The sequence below is a fragment of the Saccoglossus kowalevskii genome, chromosome 19 (genome assembly GCF_978046115.1).
Source record: "Saccoglossus kowalevskii chromosome 19, keSacKowa6.1, whole genome shotgun sequence".
In the NCBI taxonomy this organism is placed as follows: domain Eukaryota; kingdom Metazoa; phylum Hemichordata; class Enteropneusta; family Harrimaniidae; genus Saccoglossus; species Saccoglossus kowalevskii.
In genome coordinates this window covers 27,157,741-27,180,474 of record NC_140659.1, presented here as the reverse complement: position 1 = coordinate 27,180,474, position 22,734 = coordinate 27,157,741, and the positions used below count along the sequence as shown (strand labels likewise).

Genomic DNA, 22,734 nt, shown 5'->3' with positions numbered 1-22,734 from the left:
GAATCGTTACTAGTTACCGGCTTCTTGTGTCTTGGTACGCCATGACAGCAGTTAGGGGGAAGTTTAGGAAAAAGTTAGCGAACGACGAAATCGATAGGTAAAAAAGTGTTTAGGTAATTTTCTCAAACATAAAATGCAACTTGGTGTGTTTTTAAAATAAATTTTATACGCTTTACACGAGTTTCGCTCGCATTAACCATAGTAGAGGGAGACCACCGACGAATGAGATACTGTGGTTTCCGATGGAGGCCACCGACGAATGGGATACTGTGGTTTCCGATGGAGGCCACCGACGAATGGGATACTGTGGTTTCCGATGGAGGCAACCGCCGAATGAGATACTGTGGTTTCAGATGGAGGCCACCGACGAATAGGATACTGTGGTTTCCGATGGAGGCAACCGCCGAATGGGATACTGTGGTTTCCGATGGAGGCCACCGACGAATGAGATACTGTGGTTTCCGATGGAGGCCACCGACGAATGAGATACTGTGGTTTCCGATAGAGGCCACCGACGAATGAGATACTGTGGTTTCCGATGGAGGCCACCGACGAATGAGATACTGTGGTTTCCGATGGAGGCCACCGACGAATGAGATACTGTGGTTTCCGATGGAGGCCACCGACGAATGAGATACTGTGGTTTCCGATGGAGGCCACCGACGAATGGGATACTGTGGTTTCCGATGGAGGCCACCGATGAATGGGATACTGTGGTTTCCGATGGAGGCCAGGACGAATGAGATACCGTGGTTTCCGATGGAGGCCACTGACAAATGAGATACTGTGGTTTCTGATGGAGGCCACCGACGAATGAGATACTGTGGTTTCCGATGGAGGCCACCGACGAATGAGATACTGTGGTTTCCGATGGAGGCCACCGACGAATGAGATACTGTGGTTTCCGATGGAGGCCACCGACGAATGGGATACTGTGGTTTCCGATGGAGGCGATGGCAAAAGCTTTAGAACGAACTTTGCATTTTCAAGTTGTATGAATTTAATTATTAATTCATGTTTTGTTTCAATAATGTCTTGATTAATGTTAAGTTTTAGTTCAAATGGTGCCAAAACTAAAAAAACTATATGGAGGTCATTCCGTTGACAGTTGCTTGTTAAATGTAACGTACTTTTTAGCTCAAACAAGTGTCCAAAATATAGCGTAAATGGGTGAGTTTCCGTTTACTGTGAGATCTCGCGTATTCCGTGAAAGCCGCGGACCGAACGTCTGCTGCGAAATCAAGCGATTTGATTTTGAAGTTGAATTGTTACTTTTTATAGCTTAATGTTGAAACATGTAATTTCAGAGAGAAAAATGGTCTATTTCGTGAAGTGTCCTTACACAATTTTCTCACAACAATTCATTATACAATACAAATACATTATTTATTTATTTATTTATTTATTTATTTATTTATTTATTTATTTATTTATTTATTTATTTATTTATTTATTTATTTATTTATTTATTTATTATTCTTATTTAATAATTATTCTTATTTAATGCATGTTGTATTTTTAGAATTATCCGGCTGTGGTGGTGATAGATATTTGACTGGAACTACCGGAAAGTTCTGGTCTCATGAAGACTTTGACGGAACGACCCAATACCCTAATGATGCTTCATGCCAGTGGAATATAGATGTACCTGACCCCACACAGGTAAACGTTTAGTTTGACAGCACCTTACACTATACACACCTCATGTGGTAGCTGGAAATGTTGCAACTGCCAACATATCAAGACAACAAAACGCAGCTTTTCAGCAATTGTAGCAATGTGAGAGATCTGAAAGATCGAATTGAAATGGGATAAACCTGACTTATTGTATTGACAAATTACCAAATGCAATCAAATCTACTTGAAAAAAAACAAACGTCTCCTCCAACTCTACTCAGAATTAAACAAATCGACTATATCTAAATCAACTTAAACTGGTTCAAATCAAAGACCTCATAAAACTAGTTAAAATAGAAACTAATCGAACTAGTCTACTTCAAATAGAAGAACATTCTAAAGTTAAAACTATAGTTAACTCTAGTTCATATAGAATACGCTCATAATACTTCAAATGGAAGAAACTCCCTAGCTCTTGTTCAAATGAAACAAACTCCCCAAATGTAAATATAGGATTTCTGACAAAGATGATAACGTATAATCTAGTTCGTAGATATTATAAATACACACGGCAAATGGTAAGTTAATTAATACAAATTAAGTCTATCCTCGGGCGGACATCCAAGTATTTTCACCGCCTGGCAACCATCACGGTGTACAAAAAAAAGGCCGAAAACTCCCAGAAAACTGTACTTTGGAATAGTTGTTGAGACTCTGATGAACAATGTAACAAGATTACTCCTTCATATGCAACATATATAAATTCGGTTTCTCAGGATTACTTCAAAGTTGAGTTTGTACTGTTTCCTCGACTTTAGCTGTTTTTACCGGTTCTTCTACTGGTGTTCCACAGCAGCTTGCACAGAGTCCATAGAAATACATGGTACAGTGGCGCGTCTTAGCAACATAGAACGTTCTGGGACGTAGCTCCGCCCGAGGATACTGCGCGCCGAATCGTCTAGTTCTACGTCATGTACTTCACAGTGCGTCTTCCACTCGGCCACTGGGCTTCTGAAGAATGACAAAGTTTATTATGCATATAGATCGAGAATCCCATCATTCTGATCCAACCCACACAGCATAGCTAGTCATGGATAGACAGCATTTATAACAATACCATTAGTGTAAACTTAAAGTTGCTGCTAACATGGGTTGGCGTTATATATACAATACGAGTATGATATTATATTTTTATATGCTGTTAGTTTGCAGATATATCAGTTCTTTAAAATAAACAAAGTATTGTTGAAAAAATGTACATTCTAATACAAAGTATACCCTTTGTGGGGGGTGTAAATAAACAAAACAATGCGAGATATCACTTTGAAGCACAATCAGCTGGCGCAAGCGTGATAATCAAATAAATGCGATATTTACTATATGGGGCCGCCATCATGAATGCGGCTTAAAACTCTTAGTTAATATAGTTAAAGCGGGGAGTCGTCCCCTGCGCATGCGTCATGTGGCCATAGCGTGTCATTGTTTACAAACAAGCGCCTACCCATGAGCCTTTGTGTTCTCAGCGTGTGTTGTTATAGTCGCTTGGGACTCAATTCCCACGCATGCGCAGGTGACGACCCTCCCGCTTTAATATCGCATTTATTTTATTATCATTTGTGCGCCAGCTGACTGTGCTTTGAAGCTACATGATGCATATGATGTATATCGGTGTGTTCTTATATTTCAGTTTGTAGAACTTACATTCAACCACTTTGACGTCGAGGGTTCCAGCTTATGCCGATATGACGGCCTGTTTTTATACGACGGAACAAGCGATGCTGCTCCCATTATGATAAGACTCTGTGGTCATCACATTCCATTTCCAGAAGTTACCACTGGGCCTTCGATGTACGCTACTTTCACAAGCGATTTTATCATCAGGTGGACTGGATTTGAAGCTGTTTACAACCAACGTGCAACACAACCAAGTAAGTCATGTGACACTATAGTAGGCCACCTGATACGACTTGTGCACCCGGCCGGTACGATTTATAAGGAGACTTTACTAAATCTATTTTTGCGGGACATGAGTTTTTTTTTTCTGATTTGCATGACCTTGATTATTATTAGCCTGTCCGTCATTTTTAATCAAATTAACCATGGTCCAGGTTTTAGTGATTACCGATCACGATGGTGATTGCCAGTCGTGATTGGCGGTGGCACAGGAGGGGGCATTCTCCCCCTCAAATAAAAAAATGTTGCGTCCCCCCGATCAAGGTGAAACCCTTTGTGTCAGAAAAATTTGCCCCTCAAAGTAGCGTTTCAAAGAGTCCAGATTTCATAATTTTTAAGGGGAATCATGTCCCGGACCCCTTGCGCGACGTTGGTGAGCAGATCTCGCCCCCTCATGCAAAATTCCGTGCTGCCGCCTCTGAATAGAGCCTTTAATCCGTGTACTCAGTAAATCCTTGCAATTGCGCTCTTCACGTGAAAAAGCTATGAAACCTTCACGAGGTTATTTGATTATACAGAAGACGGCTGGGCAAATAAATAAAGATAACCTAGATATTGAAGGAATTCATTACAAGTTCTATTTTTGAAAACGAATTCACGATTTCTGGAGGGGGGGAGATGAGGTTAATTATTCATTCATTATTCCTTCGCTTTGTTCTCGAACTCCTGATGCAAATGTATTTAAATAAGAAAAGTTTATTATTTCGAGTTAGGAGATACATAAAATATAATATCAACGGTTACGTTATCCACCTTTAAAAATATGTACCCCATTACAATAAAAGACCATACAATAAAACTAACTGAATCACCCCAAAATAAATGAACAAAACAAGCTGTGTAATCAGTCATATTTGATATTTACAATGATTTACGATAGTCAAAATTAAAACTAACCCACCAATCTTAAAACCCCACAGTCGTCGCGCAGCGCGTGTATGAATTTGGTGTAACTCAACTATGTATTTTACAATAGTATTTTACTATAGTAATAGTATATGTTTCCATGGTGTAATGTAAATTACTCTACAGTGAATTATTAAAGCAGCATTGATTAAAGTGATTTCGACAATGTTTTGTTTGATTTATAAAAATACCAGATCTTATATATTGTTTTAGACAAAATTGCGTTGGCAAAGCGACCCAACACATAGAAAATTAAAGGTCAAGTAATCGCCATTTCGTTGCAATCCGGGTCACGTGAAGGAAGTCGTAGAAAATTCAGATGCACGACGCACACTAATGTGTGGAATGACACGCAAAGTCATCAGTGAGAGGCCATCAGAGAAAGACTTAGCCACCCCAGATGGCGACGCTTCTGACATTTCGCCCTCAGCCCCCATAATTTATCATCTTGTACCATAAACCGTAAGTAAGTTTTGCTTGACCATGCTGGATAACAGTAGGTGGTGCCCTCTGGAGACCTGGCACTGAGAATGTTTTATTAAAAGTTAAAAAAAAAACGAAAATAAAAAACACGATAGTTACAGGTATTGCCGCTTTAAATATAGCTTACAAATATAATTTTTTTTTTGAAAACAAAAAAAGGTAGACTGTTATTTCATGCTTGTGCAAATCCCAAAAAATTGCAGCGGGAAACGCGATGAACTGTGCACGCAAGGTGTCTGACTGTGGTGACGGGCAAGTGGTTACATCTGGCAGGGTTACATTTTGGCGACGCAATTATATCATACACACGAGGTAACTGCGTTTACCCATGCGTTGCTTTCTGCGTTGCCCCATAAATTGCCTTATGGAACACGCCCTTCAAATTACCTCAAACTTGAAAATGTGTTGGTTCTTTTTTATATGGACGGCCGTCGGTAGTTGAGTGCGCCTAACGCTATTTTTATTTACTACTAATTATATTTGTGAATACAAATGATGTGACAGAACGCCACGCACGAAATTCAAAATTGAGGCGTAAGTAATATATATAAAAACAGTTTAACCTCAAAACCGGACGCTAGCCGTTCAAACCGATGGTAGAAATGTATCCAGCACCCAACAAATAAGCGTTGTTTTAATTAAAATAAATCCTATTATTATACATCTGTCGCCGTAACGCCATAAGTTACAAAGTGCCGTAATTTTGTGGTGTTTTACGGGGTATTTTCATCCTATCACATAAGGAAATGCGAATTCCAAATGTAGAATGATTACGTGCGTAAGCGTCCTCTAATAATAAAAACAGACATGGCTGCCACCAGGGTTTGACCGGTCTACACACAAAGAAGTTCGCTGATTCTGTTCTAAACTTTTTGGATTTCGGTATATCCATGATGTATCCTTGGATGGAAAAGATGTATAATACTACGTTACTACGAAGATACCTCCAAGTATGCACAAAGACAGTACAGCGGAAATATCGACCGACTCGCAGCGGAGGTAGATGCGACGGCGTACTGTCTGAGTACTGTACTCGGCGTACTGTACTGTCTTATATTATTATCCAGACTATTATTTAATTTCTTTCAATTAAACATTAATAATAATTATCTTGTTCTTTTCAGAGACCTGCAGCGAAGATATGTTTCTATGTGGACGGGATGATACAAGCGATTGCGTGACCTTTGTCGAACGATGCGATGACAAATACCAATGTGAAATTGATGAAATGGGATGTCCTGGTAAGTTCCGCAAGTGTAATTGTTGATATATTGTATTATGGATAGCATAAAATGTAAGGCGCATGCTTGTATTGCCGAGGAAAAGTTGTGTAGTTCCCGCAGTTGCCGTAGTTGCTGCAGTTGTAGCAGCTGGGAGCTCGGATCTCGTGTTCTTATATGTGGCAGTAATCTTGAATCTGATCAGTCTTTAAATCAAATTCTTGCTACCAATCAACAAAAAACCTGGTCAGCCTAGAACTGAACCTGTTGCTGCCAATCAACACCCCTGTACCAACGAAGATGGTCAGTCTATAACTGAACCTCTTGCTGCCAATCAACACCCCTGTAACAAAAAACCTGGTCAGCCTATAACTGAACCTGTTGCTGCCAATCAACACCCCTGTACCAACAAAGATGGTCAGTCTATAACTGAACCTCCTGCTGCCTATCAACACCCCTGTACCAACGAAGATAGTCAGCCTATAAATCAACATCTTGCTACCAATCAACACCCCTGTAACTACAAATCTGGCCAGCCTATAACTCAACCTCTTGCTACCAATCAACGCCCCTGTAACAACAAATCAGGTCGGCCTATAACTCAACCGCTTGCTACCAATCAACACCCCTGTAACAACGAATCAGGTCAGTCTATAACTCAACCTCTTGCTACCAATCAACGCCCCTGTAACAACGAATCTGGTCAGCCTATAACTCAACCTCTTGCTACCAATCAACGCCCCTGTAACAACGAATCAGGTCGGCCTATAACTCAACCGCTTGCTACCAATCAACACCCCTGTAACAACGAATCAGGTCAGTCTATAACTCAACCTCTTGCTACCAATCAACGCCCCTGTAACAACGAATCTGGTCAGCCTATAACTCAACCTCTTGCTACCAATCAACACCCCTGTAACTACAAATCTGGTCAGTCTATAACTCAACCTCTTGCCACCAATCAACATCCCCGTAACAACGAATCAGGTCAGTCTATAACTCAACCTCTTGCTACCAATCAACGCCCCTGTAACAACGAATCTGGTCAGCCTATAACTCAACTTCTTGCTACCAATCAACATCCCCGTAACAACGAATCTGGTCAGTCTATAACTCAACCTCTTGCTACCAATCAACGCCCCTGTAACAACGAATCTGGTCAGCCTATAACTCAACCTCTTGCTACCAATCAACATCCCCGTAACAACGAATCAGGTCAGTCTATAACTCAACCTCTTGCCACCAATCAACATCCCCGTAACAACGAATGCGTCCATTGGGCGAGTTATTGCGACGTCACGGCGTAAAATATCATTTTTACGCCGATGACACACAGATTTATTTATCGGTTTCTGAAGATGATCAAATTCGCGCCCGGGTGATACTTCAGACATGTATTCAAGATGTTAGCGATTGGATGTCTTGTAATTTCCTACTTTTGAATGTGTCGAAAACTGAATTTGTGTGCATGTCGTCTCGGAGATTCTCACAAGACTCGTGTCCTTTGTCTAGTATCGCAATTGGTGAAGAATTGGTTAGTGCTTCGTCAAGTGCTAGAAACTTAGGTGTCTTGTTTGATTCGCAGCTATCTATGGAAACACACATTTCTACTATTTGTAGATCTGGATATTCCCATCTAAGAAATATTAATCGTATTCGTAAATCATTATCCCAATCTGATACTGAAAAGTTGGTACATGCTTTCATATCTTCTCGCTTAGACAGCTGTAATTCATTATTGTCTGGTCTCCCTGTAACTAAGATAAAACCTCTTATTCGTGTACAAAATGCAGCAGCCCGCCTTGTCACTCGTGCTCGAAAATATGACCACATTACAGACATTTTTATTAAACTTCATTGGTTACCAGTTGTACAAAGAATCAATTTCAAATTACTTTTACTAGTGTATAAATCTTTGTATGGTTTTGCCCCAAATTATCTATGTGAATTAATCGAATTTTATGTACCGAGTCGTAGTTTAAGATCTAAATCGAAGTTTCTTATTAAAACTCGTCAGATGTGTAGTAAAAAGTCCAAGGTGTTATACAAAGACCGTGCTTTTGAAAATTTAGGTCCTAAACTTTTTAATGAATTACCTCTGTCTGTTCGTTCTAGTCCTTCAGTAGACATTTTTAAATCCAGACTGAAAACGCACTTATTTAAATGTGCTTTAATATTTGACTGATTGTTTATTGTATCAGCGCCTTTGATCTTCATATGTTGGAATTGTTGCGCTTAATTAAATAGAGTTATTATTATTATTATTATTATTATAATCTGGTCAGCCTATAACTCAACTTCTTGCTACCAATCAACATCCCCGTAACAACGAATCAGGTCGGCCTATAACTCAACCGCTTGCTACCAATCAACACCCCTGTAACAACGAATCAGGTCAGTCTATAACTCAACCTCTTGCTACCAATCAACGCCCCTGTAACAACGAATCTGGCCAGCCTATAACTCAACCTCTTGCCACCAATCAACATCCCCGTAACAACGAATCTGGTCAGCCTATAACTCAACTTCTTGCTACCAATCAACATCCCCGTAACAACGAATCAGGTCAGTCTATAACTCAACCTCTTGCTACCAATCAACGCCCCTGTAACAACAAATCAGGTCGGCCTATAACTCAACCGCTTGCTACCAATCAACACCCCTGTAACAACGAATCTGGCCAGCCTATAACTCAACCTCTTGCCACCAATCAACATCCCCGTAACAACGAATCTGGTCAGCCTATAACTCAACTTCTTGCTACCAATCAACATTCCTGTAACAACAAATCTGGTCAGCCTATAACTGGACCCTCTGTAACTACAAATATAACCAGTCACGAGCGAAAACGTACTGATGACGTCATGTTTTATACGAGTGCAGAATATAATCTGAAAGTTGTTTGTGACGTCAGACACATAATCCGACATCTCCCTAACTCATTTGAGCAGGTCGTTTTTATTATTTTGTTGTATTTCAGGTAACGTTGTGAACTGCGGTGAACCTGCTATTCCTCCAAACACGGAAGTCAGTATTCAAGTTGTGAATGGAACCGAAGCTGTGCCCCACAGCTGGCCATGGCAGGTGAGTACTAGCAAATTACCATTGCGAATGGGACAATAATCGTAAGCTTGAAGCAATATTTTGGAATATTCAGGATTGGTATCACATCTGTCCATATAATTTATTGTGCTAATAGCATTCAACAGACCATATATCTACAACACGTCTTTCCACTTATACAATGATAGTTTTTTTCTTGGGCCCGTTATCTTGTTGGGCCAGGGGCAGCGGGGAGTGGTTTACTAAGGCATACAAATCAAAAGTAACCTCATCTTTGAAGAAACACTAAAATCGAACACCGCAAACCACTGCGTATCAATAGAGATTGAATACTACACTGCGAAGCATTTAACAATGAAAACATTTCTAATCTGTTTAATAGATCAGTTTACATAACAATAAAGGACATTCCTGTGGAGGGTCAATTCTTAATGATAGATGGATAATCACAGCTGCCCACTGTGTTTTTGGGTAAGTAATGTTTTAAATCTTTTGAGTATTCTTTTATTAGTGAAATATTGGGAAATATCTCAATTTAAAAAAAAATACCGATATTTTAGCAATCACGCGAAATTTTGCTAAACCACGCTCAAATTATAACTATATGTTCGGTTAACAGTTAACCGAACCGAGTTACAGCCGCTCAGCGACTAAATTTAAAAGTTGCAATAAACAATCTTACAGCATGGTCAAAAATAAATTACGGTATGTGGATGTTTAAACATGTTGGTTTTTGTGGGTACTCTCATATAATGCCCGCTCGACATCTAGATACAAGGTCTTGTGACTGTCATCGTAACAATGTGAAGTTATGGCACTCGACGCATGGTCATGGGTTCCCGGTAACTCCAAGGCCAACATCTTGTTCTTTGCTCTACCAGGAATTTGTATGTATGCAGTGTAATGTCGCCCACCGGCGATGTCTTTAATGTGTAAATGTCCTGTGAACAATCGAAACACAGCCTGAAACATGTGTACACATTTACATACCGTTAACGTGATCGGTTTTTGATATTGTATCAGGCATTAGGCAACAGCAGTTTCACAGTGACACATGAAATGGTGCGACATCAAGGGAGAATTTGAATCAAGCCGGTGAAACGAAATACGAAATTACATTCCTTTCGGAGTTCCCCTTTTACCTGTGAGAGTACCGTTCACGTGGAATTGTACTCGGGAGTGTAAAATGGTTGTCCTATCGTGTTAATATTTAATTAGTTCTTTATGTTTTCACTTGTACAATTCAAAATAAGTATTATGCTTAGTTTGAATGCCACATACAGGCTTTTTATTTAAGCCGTAGATGCCTATAATACATAAATTGCAAAATGCAACATTCTAATTTCGGTGAATTGTACATTTAGACATTCATAGAAGACGTGGATTCTATGTAACGTCAATGAAGAATATATTAGAGATCACGCTCTGACAATGATCGTCTTCTTACATATTATATTATTTTAACATCGTTCACCATTTATCTTGTTAACATTGGTCACGTTAAATTGGGTTGTTCATATTAATTATGGCTGCAATCCCTAACGTAACAGTTTTTAAAATTCATTTTAAAAATACTCAAAACACCCACGGCCGAAACATCCACCTTTGAAATATTCGTTCACCGCTGAGAAGTACAAACCGACGAGACATCGATCACCTCACAAATATTCTCCACTATGAGTTTTTTTGTGTGTGATTATTGTCAGCTTTGACATTAGCAGAGCGTATTGCTGTGACCAGTTGAAATAAATTCTGAACGATAGCTTTGGTAATTTTATCACGTGTTTCTAAATTAAAGTAACTGAGCATATGTCGAAGTTTCAATGTGTAGTAATAAGTGAAAACATATATAAACAATTAATAAAGCTATGATACAATATATCAATGTGTGTTAAGCGTTTTCAGACTTACAATATACTGATTTTCAAATACACAGGTCAGTTAATCAGATCTATATATTCGATATTGTTGCCGGTGAGCATAATCTGACAGACCCAGCACCTTCAAGGGCAGAGTATGCGGTCGATAAAATAATCATACACGAGAACTACGATGCCTCTACCTTGGATAATGATATTGCACTTCTTAGAACCAGAACTCAAATCACCATGACTGATGAAATAAGTGAAGTATGTTTACCTGCACAAGACCGGCCATATGAAGATATGGACGAGGCGTGGATCACTGGATGGGGTGACTCTATGGGTAAATGCTAATACATTTTGACTATTTGTGTTCGGCAATGTATGAGAATATGGACAGTAAACTACGGTCGTGCACATAATAACGTTCGTTTTAAAGGAGTAAAATTAAGTTCAGTAGCAGTAAATGATTCTTACTTCAATTAACCACCTGTGGTGTACATGCAGTTTGTTTGTCAGTTGTTTTATGTTTTTTGGACTTGTAAATTTCTTTTAATGACTATGAATATTTTCGCTAATCATATTTTTTAAACACAATCTGTAAATAACATATTCCCATTTGCCGATTACAAAAACATGGAAATTGGAGAATTCTTTTCTGTGGAGAAAAATATAGCAGTGAAAGAGTAACCAGTACATGAATGTATCGTAAATGAAGAGTTTTTGTGTCCAAGTTTACGCACGATATAAAACCTATATACCGAAACTTTCAGATAACATGCATGCAATGATGACCTAACCCGATTTTCTATTATCTTGTATAACAGGGACCAGCGACGAGCGCGCCTTGCAGCAAGCAAGAACCCAACTCTTAAACACATCAAAATGTAATCATCCCGAGTCCTACAACGGAGAAGTCACCGAAAACATGATTTGTGCGGGATATTTTGAAGGTGGTATTGATACTTGCCAGGTAAGGCACGCATATGACATCGTTTGTGGTCATACTTGCGTACAATAAATCGAGTCAATCGTCGCACAATATATAAACGTTATAAGTCTGCATTTCCCAACTATCTAACTACTGACATACTCTGAAAATACGAAGTTGAAGAAACTACGATGCATTATGGGTGATTTATAATTGTGTATGTTCATGTTGGTTACAGGGTGATAGCGGCGGTCCTCTAGTTATTGAAGATCCTACAACTCAAAAATGGATTCTTTACGGTTTAACGAGCTGGGGATATGGTTGCGCTGAACCCAAAAAACCAGGCGTATATACAAAAGTTAGTAAATTCGTCGATTGGACGAATAACGTTATGCTGACAAACCCATGAGATTAGATATTACTTGAGGTAGAGAACTTCTCAAACCAAAAGGTTATTCAATACTCTTCCACAACTGTATCGTATTATATGTATTAAATTTACTTTTAAAACCTACCTTTGATTGTTGTTTAAATATTTCAACTTTGATCATCCATTGAAGAACTTTCTAATGTATATACTAGAAAACCGTTTTCACACTGGTAAATTTGTAATCAATGTTTTAAGGAATATTAAGAATCAGTCACGTAAGCAACCCACAAACAGTGAAATGTTTGTGTCTGCTGCAAATGACATCACAAACATAAAATTATGTCATTAAGTATTCACGAAGACTTTTGATAAACGACAGTGCCACTTTCTATACACTCTTCAAAAAATGATTGGAAGTGTTATTGATACGTCTATCAATATAGTCGAATGGCTGTAAGACAACACTCGTTTTAACGTTTTGAACACTATATCACCTTTCAGACGTGTATTTTCATACTTGTTTTCAAAAATATTTATCAACATTTGTCGCCAATGTCCATATGTTTTCTAATGAACGAAGTGATTATACAAAAATACAACAATACACACAATTTTAAAGCATTTTTTGGCGGGAATAAGTACCGGTGCCAAGAAACAAAAGTGCTCATCGAGTTACCTGCTGTATAAACAATGCTGTACAACGTGTGTATCATTCATGTTTCGGCAAAGTCATGAATAGTCAAGTTTCGTCTAATATTAGAAACATTTTGAGGACGCACAATAATAATAATTGTTAAAGACGATATGAACAACCTTGACACATCATTAAATGAAGATGAAGATGAAGACTTTCTGATTTCGACATTGTGAAATTCTTTCGTTTTTTGGGGGAAAAAAACCCTTAAAAAACTTATTTTGACAAGATAATTCAGAAATTTAGATTAAGAATAATTCATAACAAAGTGTATTCCAAATTCACCTATCAATATTTTTCGTAATTACTTATTACACAAGAATATTACAGAAAAAAATATAATTTGTTAACTTCTCTATATTTTTGTTCTTTATTTTGCCTTGAATTATGACTGAAAGAAGCTGAATAAAATTACAAAATATGTATTGTGTTCAAAACGCATGTATGATTAATAACTTTATTGAATATGATTTTACTTGGTAAAAATACTATATTTTGTTTTGCATAAAAATGAAAAAATTCTACAAAGTTGAAAACAGAAAGTTGTTATCGTAGTGTTATTATCATCTTATTGGCTGTCTATACTCCCGAGGGAATCCAACTAGGTCCAAAAAAGTGAGTTAGAGGATATTCGTTCCGTCTGGAATCAATTAAAATTGGATTCCCGGAAAAGTGACTAGCTTTAGGGAAATCTTCTATGCAGTGTAGCGTTGATGTTATACCGAATATAAACAGTCTTGCTTGCTACTTTCTCTAGATTATGCCTTGCTCACCCGCCAAATAAATACGACATCAGATTCGTGACGGTGTTATAGACCGTCTCTGTCAAAAATATGGTACTAGGCGCAACATTCATGATTGGCTCCCACTCTCAGTGGAATCTCGGCGGTCGTTTGCTTCAGAAGCATACTGTTGTCTTTCTCGACATAAACTCTATTCAGTTTTTGAAAGCGATGTTAATGAAGCATTTTATCATACATCATACAATAACAGTAGCAGACGACGTAGCAGATGTTCAATGGCGACTGAGTCGATTCAGAAAAGTGAAAATAACATACCCAATCTCTGATCTGGTAACGAAAGTCATAAAGTGACATTTACAGCACAAAACTAATGACTGACATCAAAAACAAGATAACTGGCAAGTACACAAGAGAAAAAGCAGTGCGCGTAAGATGTCATGATAATATATGATGAGGTGTTTTGAAAAAGAGTGAGTAATTCCAACCCCACATGTGGTACCCGCCATACATCATTCTGTCAAATTCATTTCTGTAATAGTTTAAAGGGCGGTAGTTGTCGCGCGACGCATGAGCGAGATATATGGGTCTCATCAGAGGTACATTACTTGGGGTTTGCAACTGCGGTGACATGATACCAAGATCCCGATCAATCTCGCTCTCGCATAAGCGTTCCCTGTTCAGAACAATGCGAATGCGCATGCCCAAGGTAACTAGGTTACTGTGTTTTCCAGGTGGATCAAAATAGCTGCCCACGATATGACGGATTGGGAGAACTATTTTCGATATATTACATTTTTTCACTATGATCGTGGCAAGACATGTTTATTTTTTTTAATTACAAACCTTGAACAATGATATATGACATGTCAGAAGGTTGTAGTCTCAGTCTCGCTATCTACGAGAAGAGACTTGAATGGGATCTTGACATGATGTCACCATACAGTATTATGTGCGTTGCAAACCCCAAGTAATGTACCTCTGGTCTCATATAAAAAAAGATGGCGACTTTGATTGTTGCGCAGATCAACGAGTACAAACTGAGACGTTACCAAGCTTTAATTACGTACTTTTAGGTGATTGGAAGGTATCGAATGAGTCATCGGTGGTAATTAGTGCAAGTCGCGCCCAGGTCAAACCTCATACTTGTGATTTCCATTAGAAGAGAGCATTGGATTGTGGGAAAATCAATGCTCATCAACATAAACGTCGCACATGCGCAGCGCGACGACTACCGCCCTTTAACACTATTAAAGTAATAACAATATTAAATATTAATAGTAACAGTGTAATTATTACATCACGAGTTGGGCAAAACGAGGAGCGACCATATCCAACCACTATATATTTTTACCGACTAAAACATTTTTATTAAAAATAATTTATGAATAATGTCCTAATGCTCAACTTTAATTTCTCATGTGGTATAGTAGTATTAGACTCCCATTAGAAAGTGATCTACATTTCAATTCTTCCTATAAATTCTTTAGAATTGTTCAATATCCACATTTGATTTATACCACCAATAGAAGACATAAATATGTTAATATTTAAGACAACTTCTTGGTTGAAAATTTAGGTGATCTAGCAATAAATCTAGCTTTGGTAGCCAATGCAAACCGGATGATGAGTTTGTCTATGTTGACGACTTACATGTAAATGAATTAAATGTTTTTTTTCTGGCGAAAGACAAAAAAACTGCAGAAAAGAAGTGACTTTACATAGTGTTATTGGTTCATTATATAAATATTAAGCTTAAATGTGCCAATTAACCCATAATAATGTTAATTTCCATAATAACATGTATAACATGTATAATGCGTCCGTCGTTATAAAATATCGATTTCACCGTGGGGGCAACTGGGACATCCAATATTTTTACATTAATAGACTTTAATCTCAAATCGCCACATTTTATATCCACAGGTAATTCGAAACGTATTGCGAATACTATTCTGTTTACTGTCATATTTATTTCACGATGAATGATACTCCATTGCGCTTATCAAGATACAGTATCACAGCAACACGTTAATAAATACGCCAGGCGCCTAACTTGGGCAAAATGAGTTGGTACGTCATAAACATAGGCAAATTCATCATGATTCCTTTGAAAACGCGAATACGCACCCAGACATACATACGCACAAATTGATCATAAAAGTTGGTCTAGCAAATTTCTCCAATGGCGGGCACGTGATCTATAGCTTGACTGTATATCCAATTCCTGTAGTAGTATACCGTTAAATAGTATAATATAATACTAAATGAATTCTTTGGTGAATCTGCTAAATGTTTAGTTGCACAACTCGATGGATTACTGATGGCTGTATGTAATTAACTTCCACTCGACTCAACGAGTTTGAATGTAATTATATCGGAACAAACGTCCAATTGAGTCGAAGCATAAATGTAAAACAGGATTTGATACGTCGAAAAAAACCTGTACGAAAGCAACCTGATCTGTGATTGGTCAGACTGTTGTCAAATGTTAGTTAAATAGCCAATCAGGCTCAAATATTGACACAAAACGTTAGCATCGTCAACTATGGGGATTATGTTAATGGTCTTGTGACACTCGCATCTGTTGTTCAGTTTATACACACCGATAACGTGATGTCACAGGTCACACATCCTTATAGCTTAGTCGGGCATTTTGGGTTGAGTATATATTATCACAGGTCCGTGCTGTCTGGGGCTCATATTTTTTTTAATAGAGAGCAGCAAGAGTTATGAAAACTGTGTGTATTTTTGTGTGGATGCTGATGATAGTTTATGCCCAGGAAGGTAGGTTTTATGTATATTATTACTTGACATTAAATAACTAATATTTATTTATGCGAGAAATATTTAGGAAACAATCACAATTGCACGGAACACAATTCTACTTTTCTTTCAAACCAATTATGATTTCACCAGCATCCATTCAGATTGTCTAAATGATATACACTTGTGGATTGTTGTCTTCCGTTGATACTGACATCATAAAAATCCGTTTTCTCAATTTTAATCTGAAACTATATATATATATGTGCCTTTAAGTAAGACAGAAAATCAAGAGATTCAAATCAAATTAGGACATTTTTGCAAAAACTTGATTAAATGAACATATGAGGCTGAATGAGCAATCAGTAATTTGATTTGTATCTTTTATGCGTCATTCTAGATTCTGGATGTGGCAATGAAAGGTACATGACAGGAGTTACTGGCACATTTACGTCCATGAATTTTGACGGTGAAACTCCGTATGATAGTTTTGCAGACTGCAGATGGAACATCGATATTCCTAATTCAGATAAGGTAATAAGACGGAGACGCACTATTTTGAAATCTTCTAGGATGATTCGCATATATAATTTTGGAGGGTTTAGAAGAACAGGGACAGGGAGTGTGTGACACAAAATAATCAAATGCGCATGTGTACTATATTACAACTGCGTACACTTAATTACCTTTAATATAATTTAAAGGTTGTAGAGTTGTCCTTTAGCCATTTTGATGTGGAGGGATCCGCTAGATGCCAGTTTGACGAAGTGGCCGTTCATGATGGTGGCGGTGCACCTTCTCCAATTTTAGAGAGACTTTGCGGGCATCATATACCTTTCCCAATCAGCTCGACTGGGCCATCGATGTATGTCACTTTTATAAGCGACTCCGTCATTGAATGGACGGGATTTGAAGCTCATTATCGCTCACGTGACGAACCAAGTAAGTAGAGTGTTTGTCAGGAAAATAAAATTATATATATAAGTTTATTGATTACACATCTCTCAATAATTTATCAGCAGCGAATTATCTCTGTAATTATTCAATTAATAATTATATAATGGTAGAGTCAAAGAGTGAAATTACTATGGCTAATTAAGGAAGAAAATTTATTAAGTTTTCTGAAAAACTACGAAATCTTTTTGAGATGATATTAGTCAAATGCCTCCACCAGACAGTGGTGGTGGTGGGCATGGGGTGGAGTTTGTTCATATTCATGTAAAAACTTGCAATTATTAATTTGTCGTTATGCAATATTGACATTTTTGTGATATTTGTATAGTTATTAACAATAACTATCACTACATCATATATGAAAACATGTAAGTGATAGGAAGGTATTAAGCCAAACTGTAGAACCTTCATACCTTAAACATTAACTTGAGAAATGTGTTCATGAGGGGATGACCAGCATAGCTCAAATGAAAACATTATAATTTTATTCGTTGCATTATTGATTTATTATTATTGTTATTGATGGAAGATCAATTTATTGAAACCTTCTTGAGGAAAATACAATCTATTTGACTAAAATTTGAAGAACATGAACATATTTTGTTATGCATTTCCCCAACAACATGCAAATTAAATGCCATTAGATGTAGTCAGAATGGAAAACATTTTATAACGATATGCATATATATCTTGACAATTGTTGGTCTTCCTTTCCATGGTTGGACCAAATATTTGGAAGTAATGCGTGACTATAAACATAAACTATAAACAAGTGTTTTTGGGGTGATACACAAGGCTTATTCTGGATAGAACGTGTCAGACTTGACCTTAACTACGTAATTTTTCCCTGGCCGATTCTCGACTGCTACTAATAACTGTTCTCGACTGACTGCTGTATCAAGGCTCTCGTTTTATAAATATATAGATATATATAGTCAGAATGGGAGTTTAAGCTGCCGTTTTTTGTGATTTATTTGTAGTTTCGTGTGAACAGCCAACATATTTATGTGGTAATGACGAATCTGGATACTGTGCCCCTTCAGAAGAACGATGTGATGCTAAACTGCATTGCATTATTGATGAGCTAGGGTGCCCTGGTAAGAACTACTTATCTATGTGTCATTCTCATTAGGAAGTAGATTTGTGACCTCGGAAGTAATATTTGTTCGTCTTTACAATAGGAAACAGAGATAATTGCGGTCAACCAGCAATTACACCTAATACTGGTTCTGAAGTTCATACAGATATTGTTAATGGTGAAACTGCTATTCCACACAGCTGGCCATGGCAGGTAACGTGCTAGTAAAGTGTTCTCCAAACTGTGACACCTCACGGCCTAGCAGTCATGTTTATGAAAATTGAGTTTACAACAGTTTTTTAATAATTTGTTCCAGAAATGTGTGTCGTGTAGGGAATCCCTTTGACCCCTAGACACAAAATGACTACTATAGAATATTGTATTCGAAGAACATAACTTCAAAAAAATGCATAATTGTTTGTTTTATACTGTTGTTTCCATGTCAACCATACCCACTTTTACGACAATTCAATAAATTGGCCATTGTATCAACAGCAAGCTTTTTTTTGCTCCTATGCTTTAAAAGCTGGTAAATGTTTGCAAAGCAGCTTTATCTCTTAAATGTGTTCGTAATCGTTATTCACTTTATTTACCTTGTTCTGAACAGGCCAGTCTACATAACTCAAAATTCCATGCATGTGGTGCTTCTATCTTGAATGAAAAATGGGTTATTACAGCCGCACATTGTGTTTCTCTGTGAGTTCTTAGCACTTACTACCTTCTACCAGCTCGTTGCACTACTCGTACACATGTATATCGTTTTACTGTTGCGTCCGTTGTTTCTCGATAAAACTCTTTATTCACTAAATCGTTGTCAGTCACGTTCGTTGTCTATCTTCATAAACATTAACTTCTATGCATATGTAGATGGTAAATCTATATTGCACACATCTACAGACTTTGTGGGTTTATTTACTAGTAAGGCGTGGATTTTCGTAGAGCCAAACAAATATAATTCTTTTTATAAATTATATTATCATCATCTAATTCATCAAAATAATTGTACAAATCATTCTTTTATGCATTTTCCTCCTGCATCAACGTTAAATGATAATATAACAAATTTGGATGAATTCGCTGATATTATGTAACACAATTTATACCACGGCTAGTCACGTGACCGCAGTTCAGACTGACTCTTTTTTTCTGTATATGCGTTGTATTTTTGCTAATTGTAAACTGATTACAATTGTATTCATATGCAAAGTGTGAAAAGCAACAACTGTATTGATTTGCAGAGTGTAATTGCTGCAGGTGACTGCACATAACATGTAATTTGGCATTGAATTAGCTACATAAGTTTATATTAGTTATAACGGACAATCCATTATATAAATGTACATAACTTGTTAATTTACTTAGGTAGATGTACAGACTCTACTGTGGTTTTTGAAAATAGACGCATTAAAATTGGTCATAATAATATTACGTGGTGTGCATTAAACTATCCATGCAAATAATCGTTATATAATTTCGAAAACACTCGTGGTCTTTATATTGTTTTACATTTTAATATGGAGATGTTCGCGCTTATGTAGGTTACTCGACTTACACAATCAAAACTGTCGGTTTATATCTTTGATTCCATGGTGTTTCTAATATATATATACTGTTTTCCATTTTGAAATGGAGATGTTCAAACTTGTTAATAATATTTGTTCTTCCTTACCCTGAATAACATTTCAAACCTTCTCATCATTATTACATTTGGTCACTATAAAAATATTGATTCACATTGTATTTTGGCCACCGGCTCCAAGTGAATATTTAATGACTGTCACACTGTTGTCGAATTTTCGTAGTGCCCGTGATAACGTCTACATATTCGACGTTGTGGCTGGTGAACATAACTTGACCGACCCAGCACCTTCTAGACAAGAATATGGCCTCGAGAAGATCATAGTACACGCAGAATATAATCCTGTAGTTATGAACAATGATATTGCATTGCTAAAGATTCGAGGAGTAATCAATATGACGGCAGAAATAAGTGAGATATGTCTACCCGCACAAGGAACTGGCCACCAGGACGGGGACGAGGCGTGGATTACTGGATGGGGAGACTCCCTAGGTATGTATTGCTTTCAATGTATTAGGAAATTCCTGTAAAATGTGGAGTCATGGATAATATTAGTATGAAGTACACGACGACTTTGCACGCGTATGTGATGTTTTTGATAGGTATATGCGAAATGCTCAACATTACCGGGACCATAGCTAGATTTTTTTGTTTTTATTTTGGAGCAGTAGGAATGAAGTAATGTGTGAATGCATGACGCTGAGGAGTATTCTAATCAGCGTCACAGCTGATTATTTCCCGTAGTAATGAGAGATTTGGCAACTGGTAATAATTCCCCACTGCAAATTTAAAGCAGCTCGCCCGAAAGAGTCGTAAAGTCGTGAAGCAGTCGTGAGATCCTGTGTGATCAATGTCATATTGTGGAAATTAGACAATTCTTTGTTGATGGGGAAATTATGTGGACCAAGCCTACTACTTTAAATTCAAATGAATCACAAGTGAACAAGTAGGCAACATCAAGAGACAATGGGAAGTTCTTATTAGGCTACACTCCTTAGATCACAACGTTTAATTCATTGAAATCACTTTCGTGTTCTAGGTACTGCTGACGAAAGAGCATTGCAACAAGCAAAGACGTATTTAATAGACACGGCCGCGTGCAACGATACTGAATCATACAATGGAGCGATATCGACTAATATGGTGTGTGCGGGTTACTTGGAAGGAGGGATCGATGCTTGCGAGGTGAGGTCACAATTAATTATCGGGGACCAAACATATCGCATTCTGTAGGTGGATTTACGTCCTATTTAGCGTAATTAATGTGTACACTGGTCAAATTTTTAAATGACGATGATGGATTAAAATATATGTACATTGAATATAGCACCTTACATGAAAACAAATATTGCATTATTTACATTCATTCATTAATTACGTTCGATAGGGTGATGATGGTGGTCCCCTTGTCCGGGAAGATCCTATCACAAAAATATGGTACCTGTATGGCATCACCAGCTGGGGAGATGGTTGTGCTCTAGCCATGAAACCCCATGTATATACCAAAGTCAGTAATTACGTCGACTGGATAAACCAAATGATGCTTGCAAATCCTTAAATCAGAACAAAGGAAAAGAACTACCAATTTTGAGCTGAAGCATTCAGCTTAAACAGTCAACGATTACAATAATAATAATAATAATAATAATAATAATAATAATAATAATAATAATAATAATAATACATTGACCATGGAATATAATAATAAAACAAATTCTACTTGATATACTACTGAAATGCATATTAATAAACCCCATATTCGATGTTTTATCCATATGATTAAACTCAGACGTTTTCACATGTACATCAGTCCCCACACCCACTTTCGCTGACATACTAGTAAACCATAGTCATTTCACATGAATGTCAGTAACTGCACTTTCGTTTTTTTATGTCAAATAATAAACACCACAAACGTCCACATATGAATATTTGTAAACTCTACATTTATATTCATATACTTATTAGTAAACCCCACAGTCGTTTTCACATGAATATTAGTAAACCTCACACATGTGTTTTCACGTAAGTACTAGTTAATAAGCACAGTCTTTATCATATGAATATTAGTAAACCGTGTGTTTATTTTTACGTATATGTTAGTAAATCTAACAACCGTTCCATTAAGCACATTCAAAAAAGTATACAGGATTTTCTTTGTTTTGGTCACAAATGGGTGTCTAATTCTGTAACCTACTTTCTGAAGTGGGTTGCTTTTTTTCGGTGAGTAATTTCGGATATACAATCGAATATACACAATTGCTAAGAAATTAATACGTTTACGCAAACGCGCAATTGTGCATGCGCTGAACTCAATCCGAATATTAAAAAAACAACATCATATTGGGTCCAGAGGTGATTATAGTTTTAGTTCACCTGTCACGCAGTGATGGGATGGGACAGACAACTATTTGAAGGATGAATTTTGTGATTATTACGCAACTAGCTTCGAATAAAGCAATATATTGTATGATGTCTGCCCAAGTCGTTTATTACGTAGATGAATACGAATTCCAAC

The 22,734-nt window shown here is 37.3% G+C and overlaps 2 protein-coding genes across 2 annotated transcripts; both read left to right on the top strand.

Annotated features, from left to right (window-relative positions):
- The first annotated feature begins 1,166 nt into the window (after positions 1-1,166).
- On the top strand, positions 1,167-12,549 carry LOC100378523 (acrosin-like). Its single transcript, XM_085493777.1, has 9 exons — positions 1,167-1,170; positions 1,523-1,662; positions 3,305-3,545; positions 6,084-6,200; positions 9,160-9,263; positions 9,625-9,713; positions 11,179-11,447; positions 11,932-12,077; positions 12,274-12,549. Exons 1-9 carry the CDS (start codon positions 1,167-1,169, stop codon positions 12,442-12,444), a joined length of 1,281 nt encoding a protein of 426 aa, XP_085349903.1. The 3' UTR covers positions 12,445-12,549.
- Positions 12,550-16,571: 4,022 nt separating this feature from the next.
- On the top strand, positions 16,572-22,689 carry LOC102807871 (trypsin-5-like). Its single transcript, XM_006817762.3, has 9 exons — positions 16,572-16,626; positions 17,006-17,139; positions 17,310-17,547; positions 18,540-18,656; positions 18,741-18,850; positions 19,245-19,333; positions 20,440-20,708; positions 21,256-21,401; positions 21,604-22,689. The coding sequence occupies exons 1-9, from the start codon at positions 16,572-16,574 to the stop codon at positions 21,772-21,774; spliced, it is 1,329 nt and encodes a 442-aa protein (XP_006817825.3). The 3' UTR covers positions 21,775-22,689.
- Positions 22,690-22,734: the final 45 nt, after the last annotated feature.

Coding starts and splice junctions, on each gene's coding strand:
- LOC100378523 (XM_085493777.1), top strand. Junction 9,264..9,624: donor CCCACAGCTGGCCATGGCAG/GTGAGTACTAGC, acceptor TCTGTTTAATAG/ATCAGTTTACATAACAATAA. Junction 9,714..11,178: donor GCTGCCCACTGTGTTTTTGG/GTAAGTAATGTT, acceptor TCAAATACACAG/GTCAGTTAATCAGATCTATA.
- LOC102807871 (XM_006817762.3), top strand. CDS start 16,572: ATGAAAACTGTGTGTATTTTTGTGTGGATGCTGATGATAGTTTATGCC. Junction 18,851..19,244: donor CACACAGCTGGCCATGGCAG/GTAACGTGCTAG, acceptor TGTTCTGAACAG/GCCAGTCTACATAACTCAAA. Junction 20,709..21,255: donor TGGATGGGGAGACTCCCTAG/GTATGTATTGCT, acceptor TTCGTGTTCTAG/GTACTGCTGACGAAAGAGCA.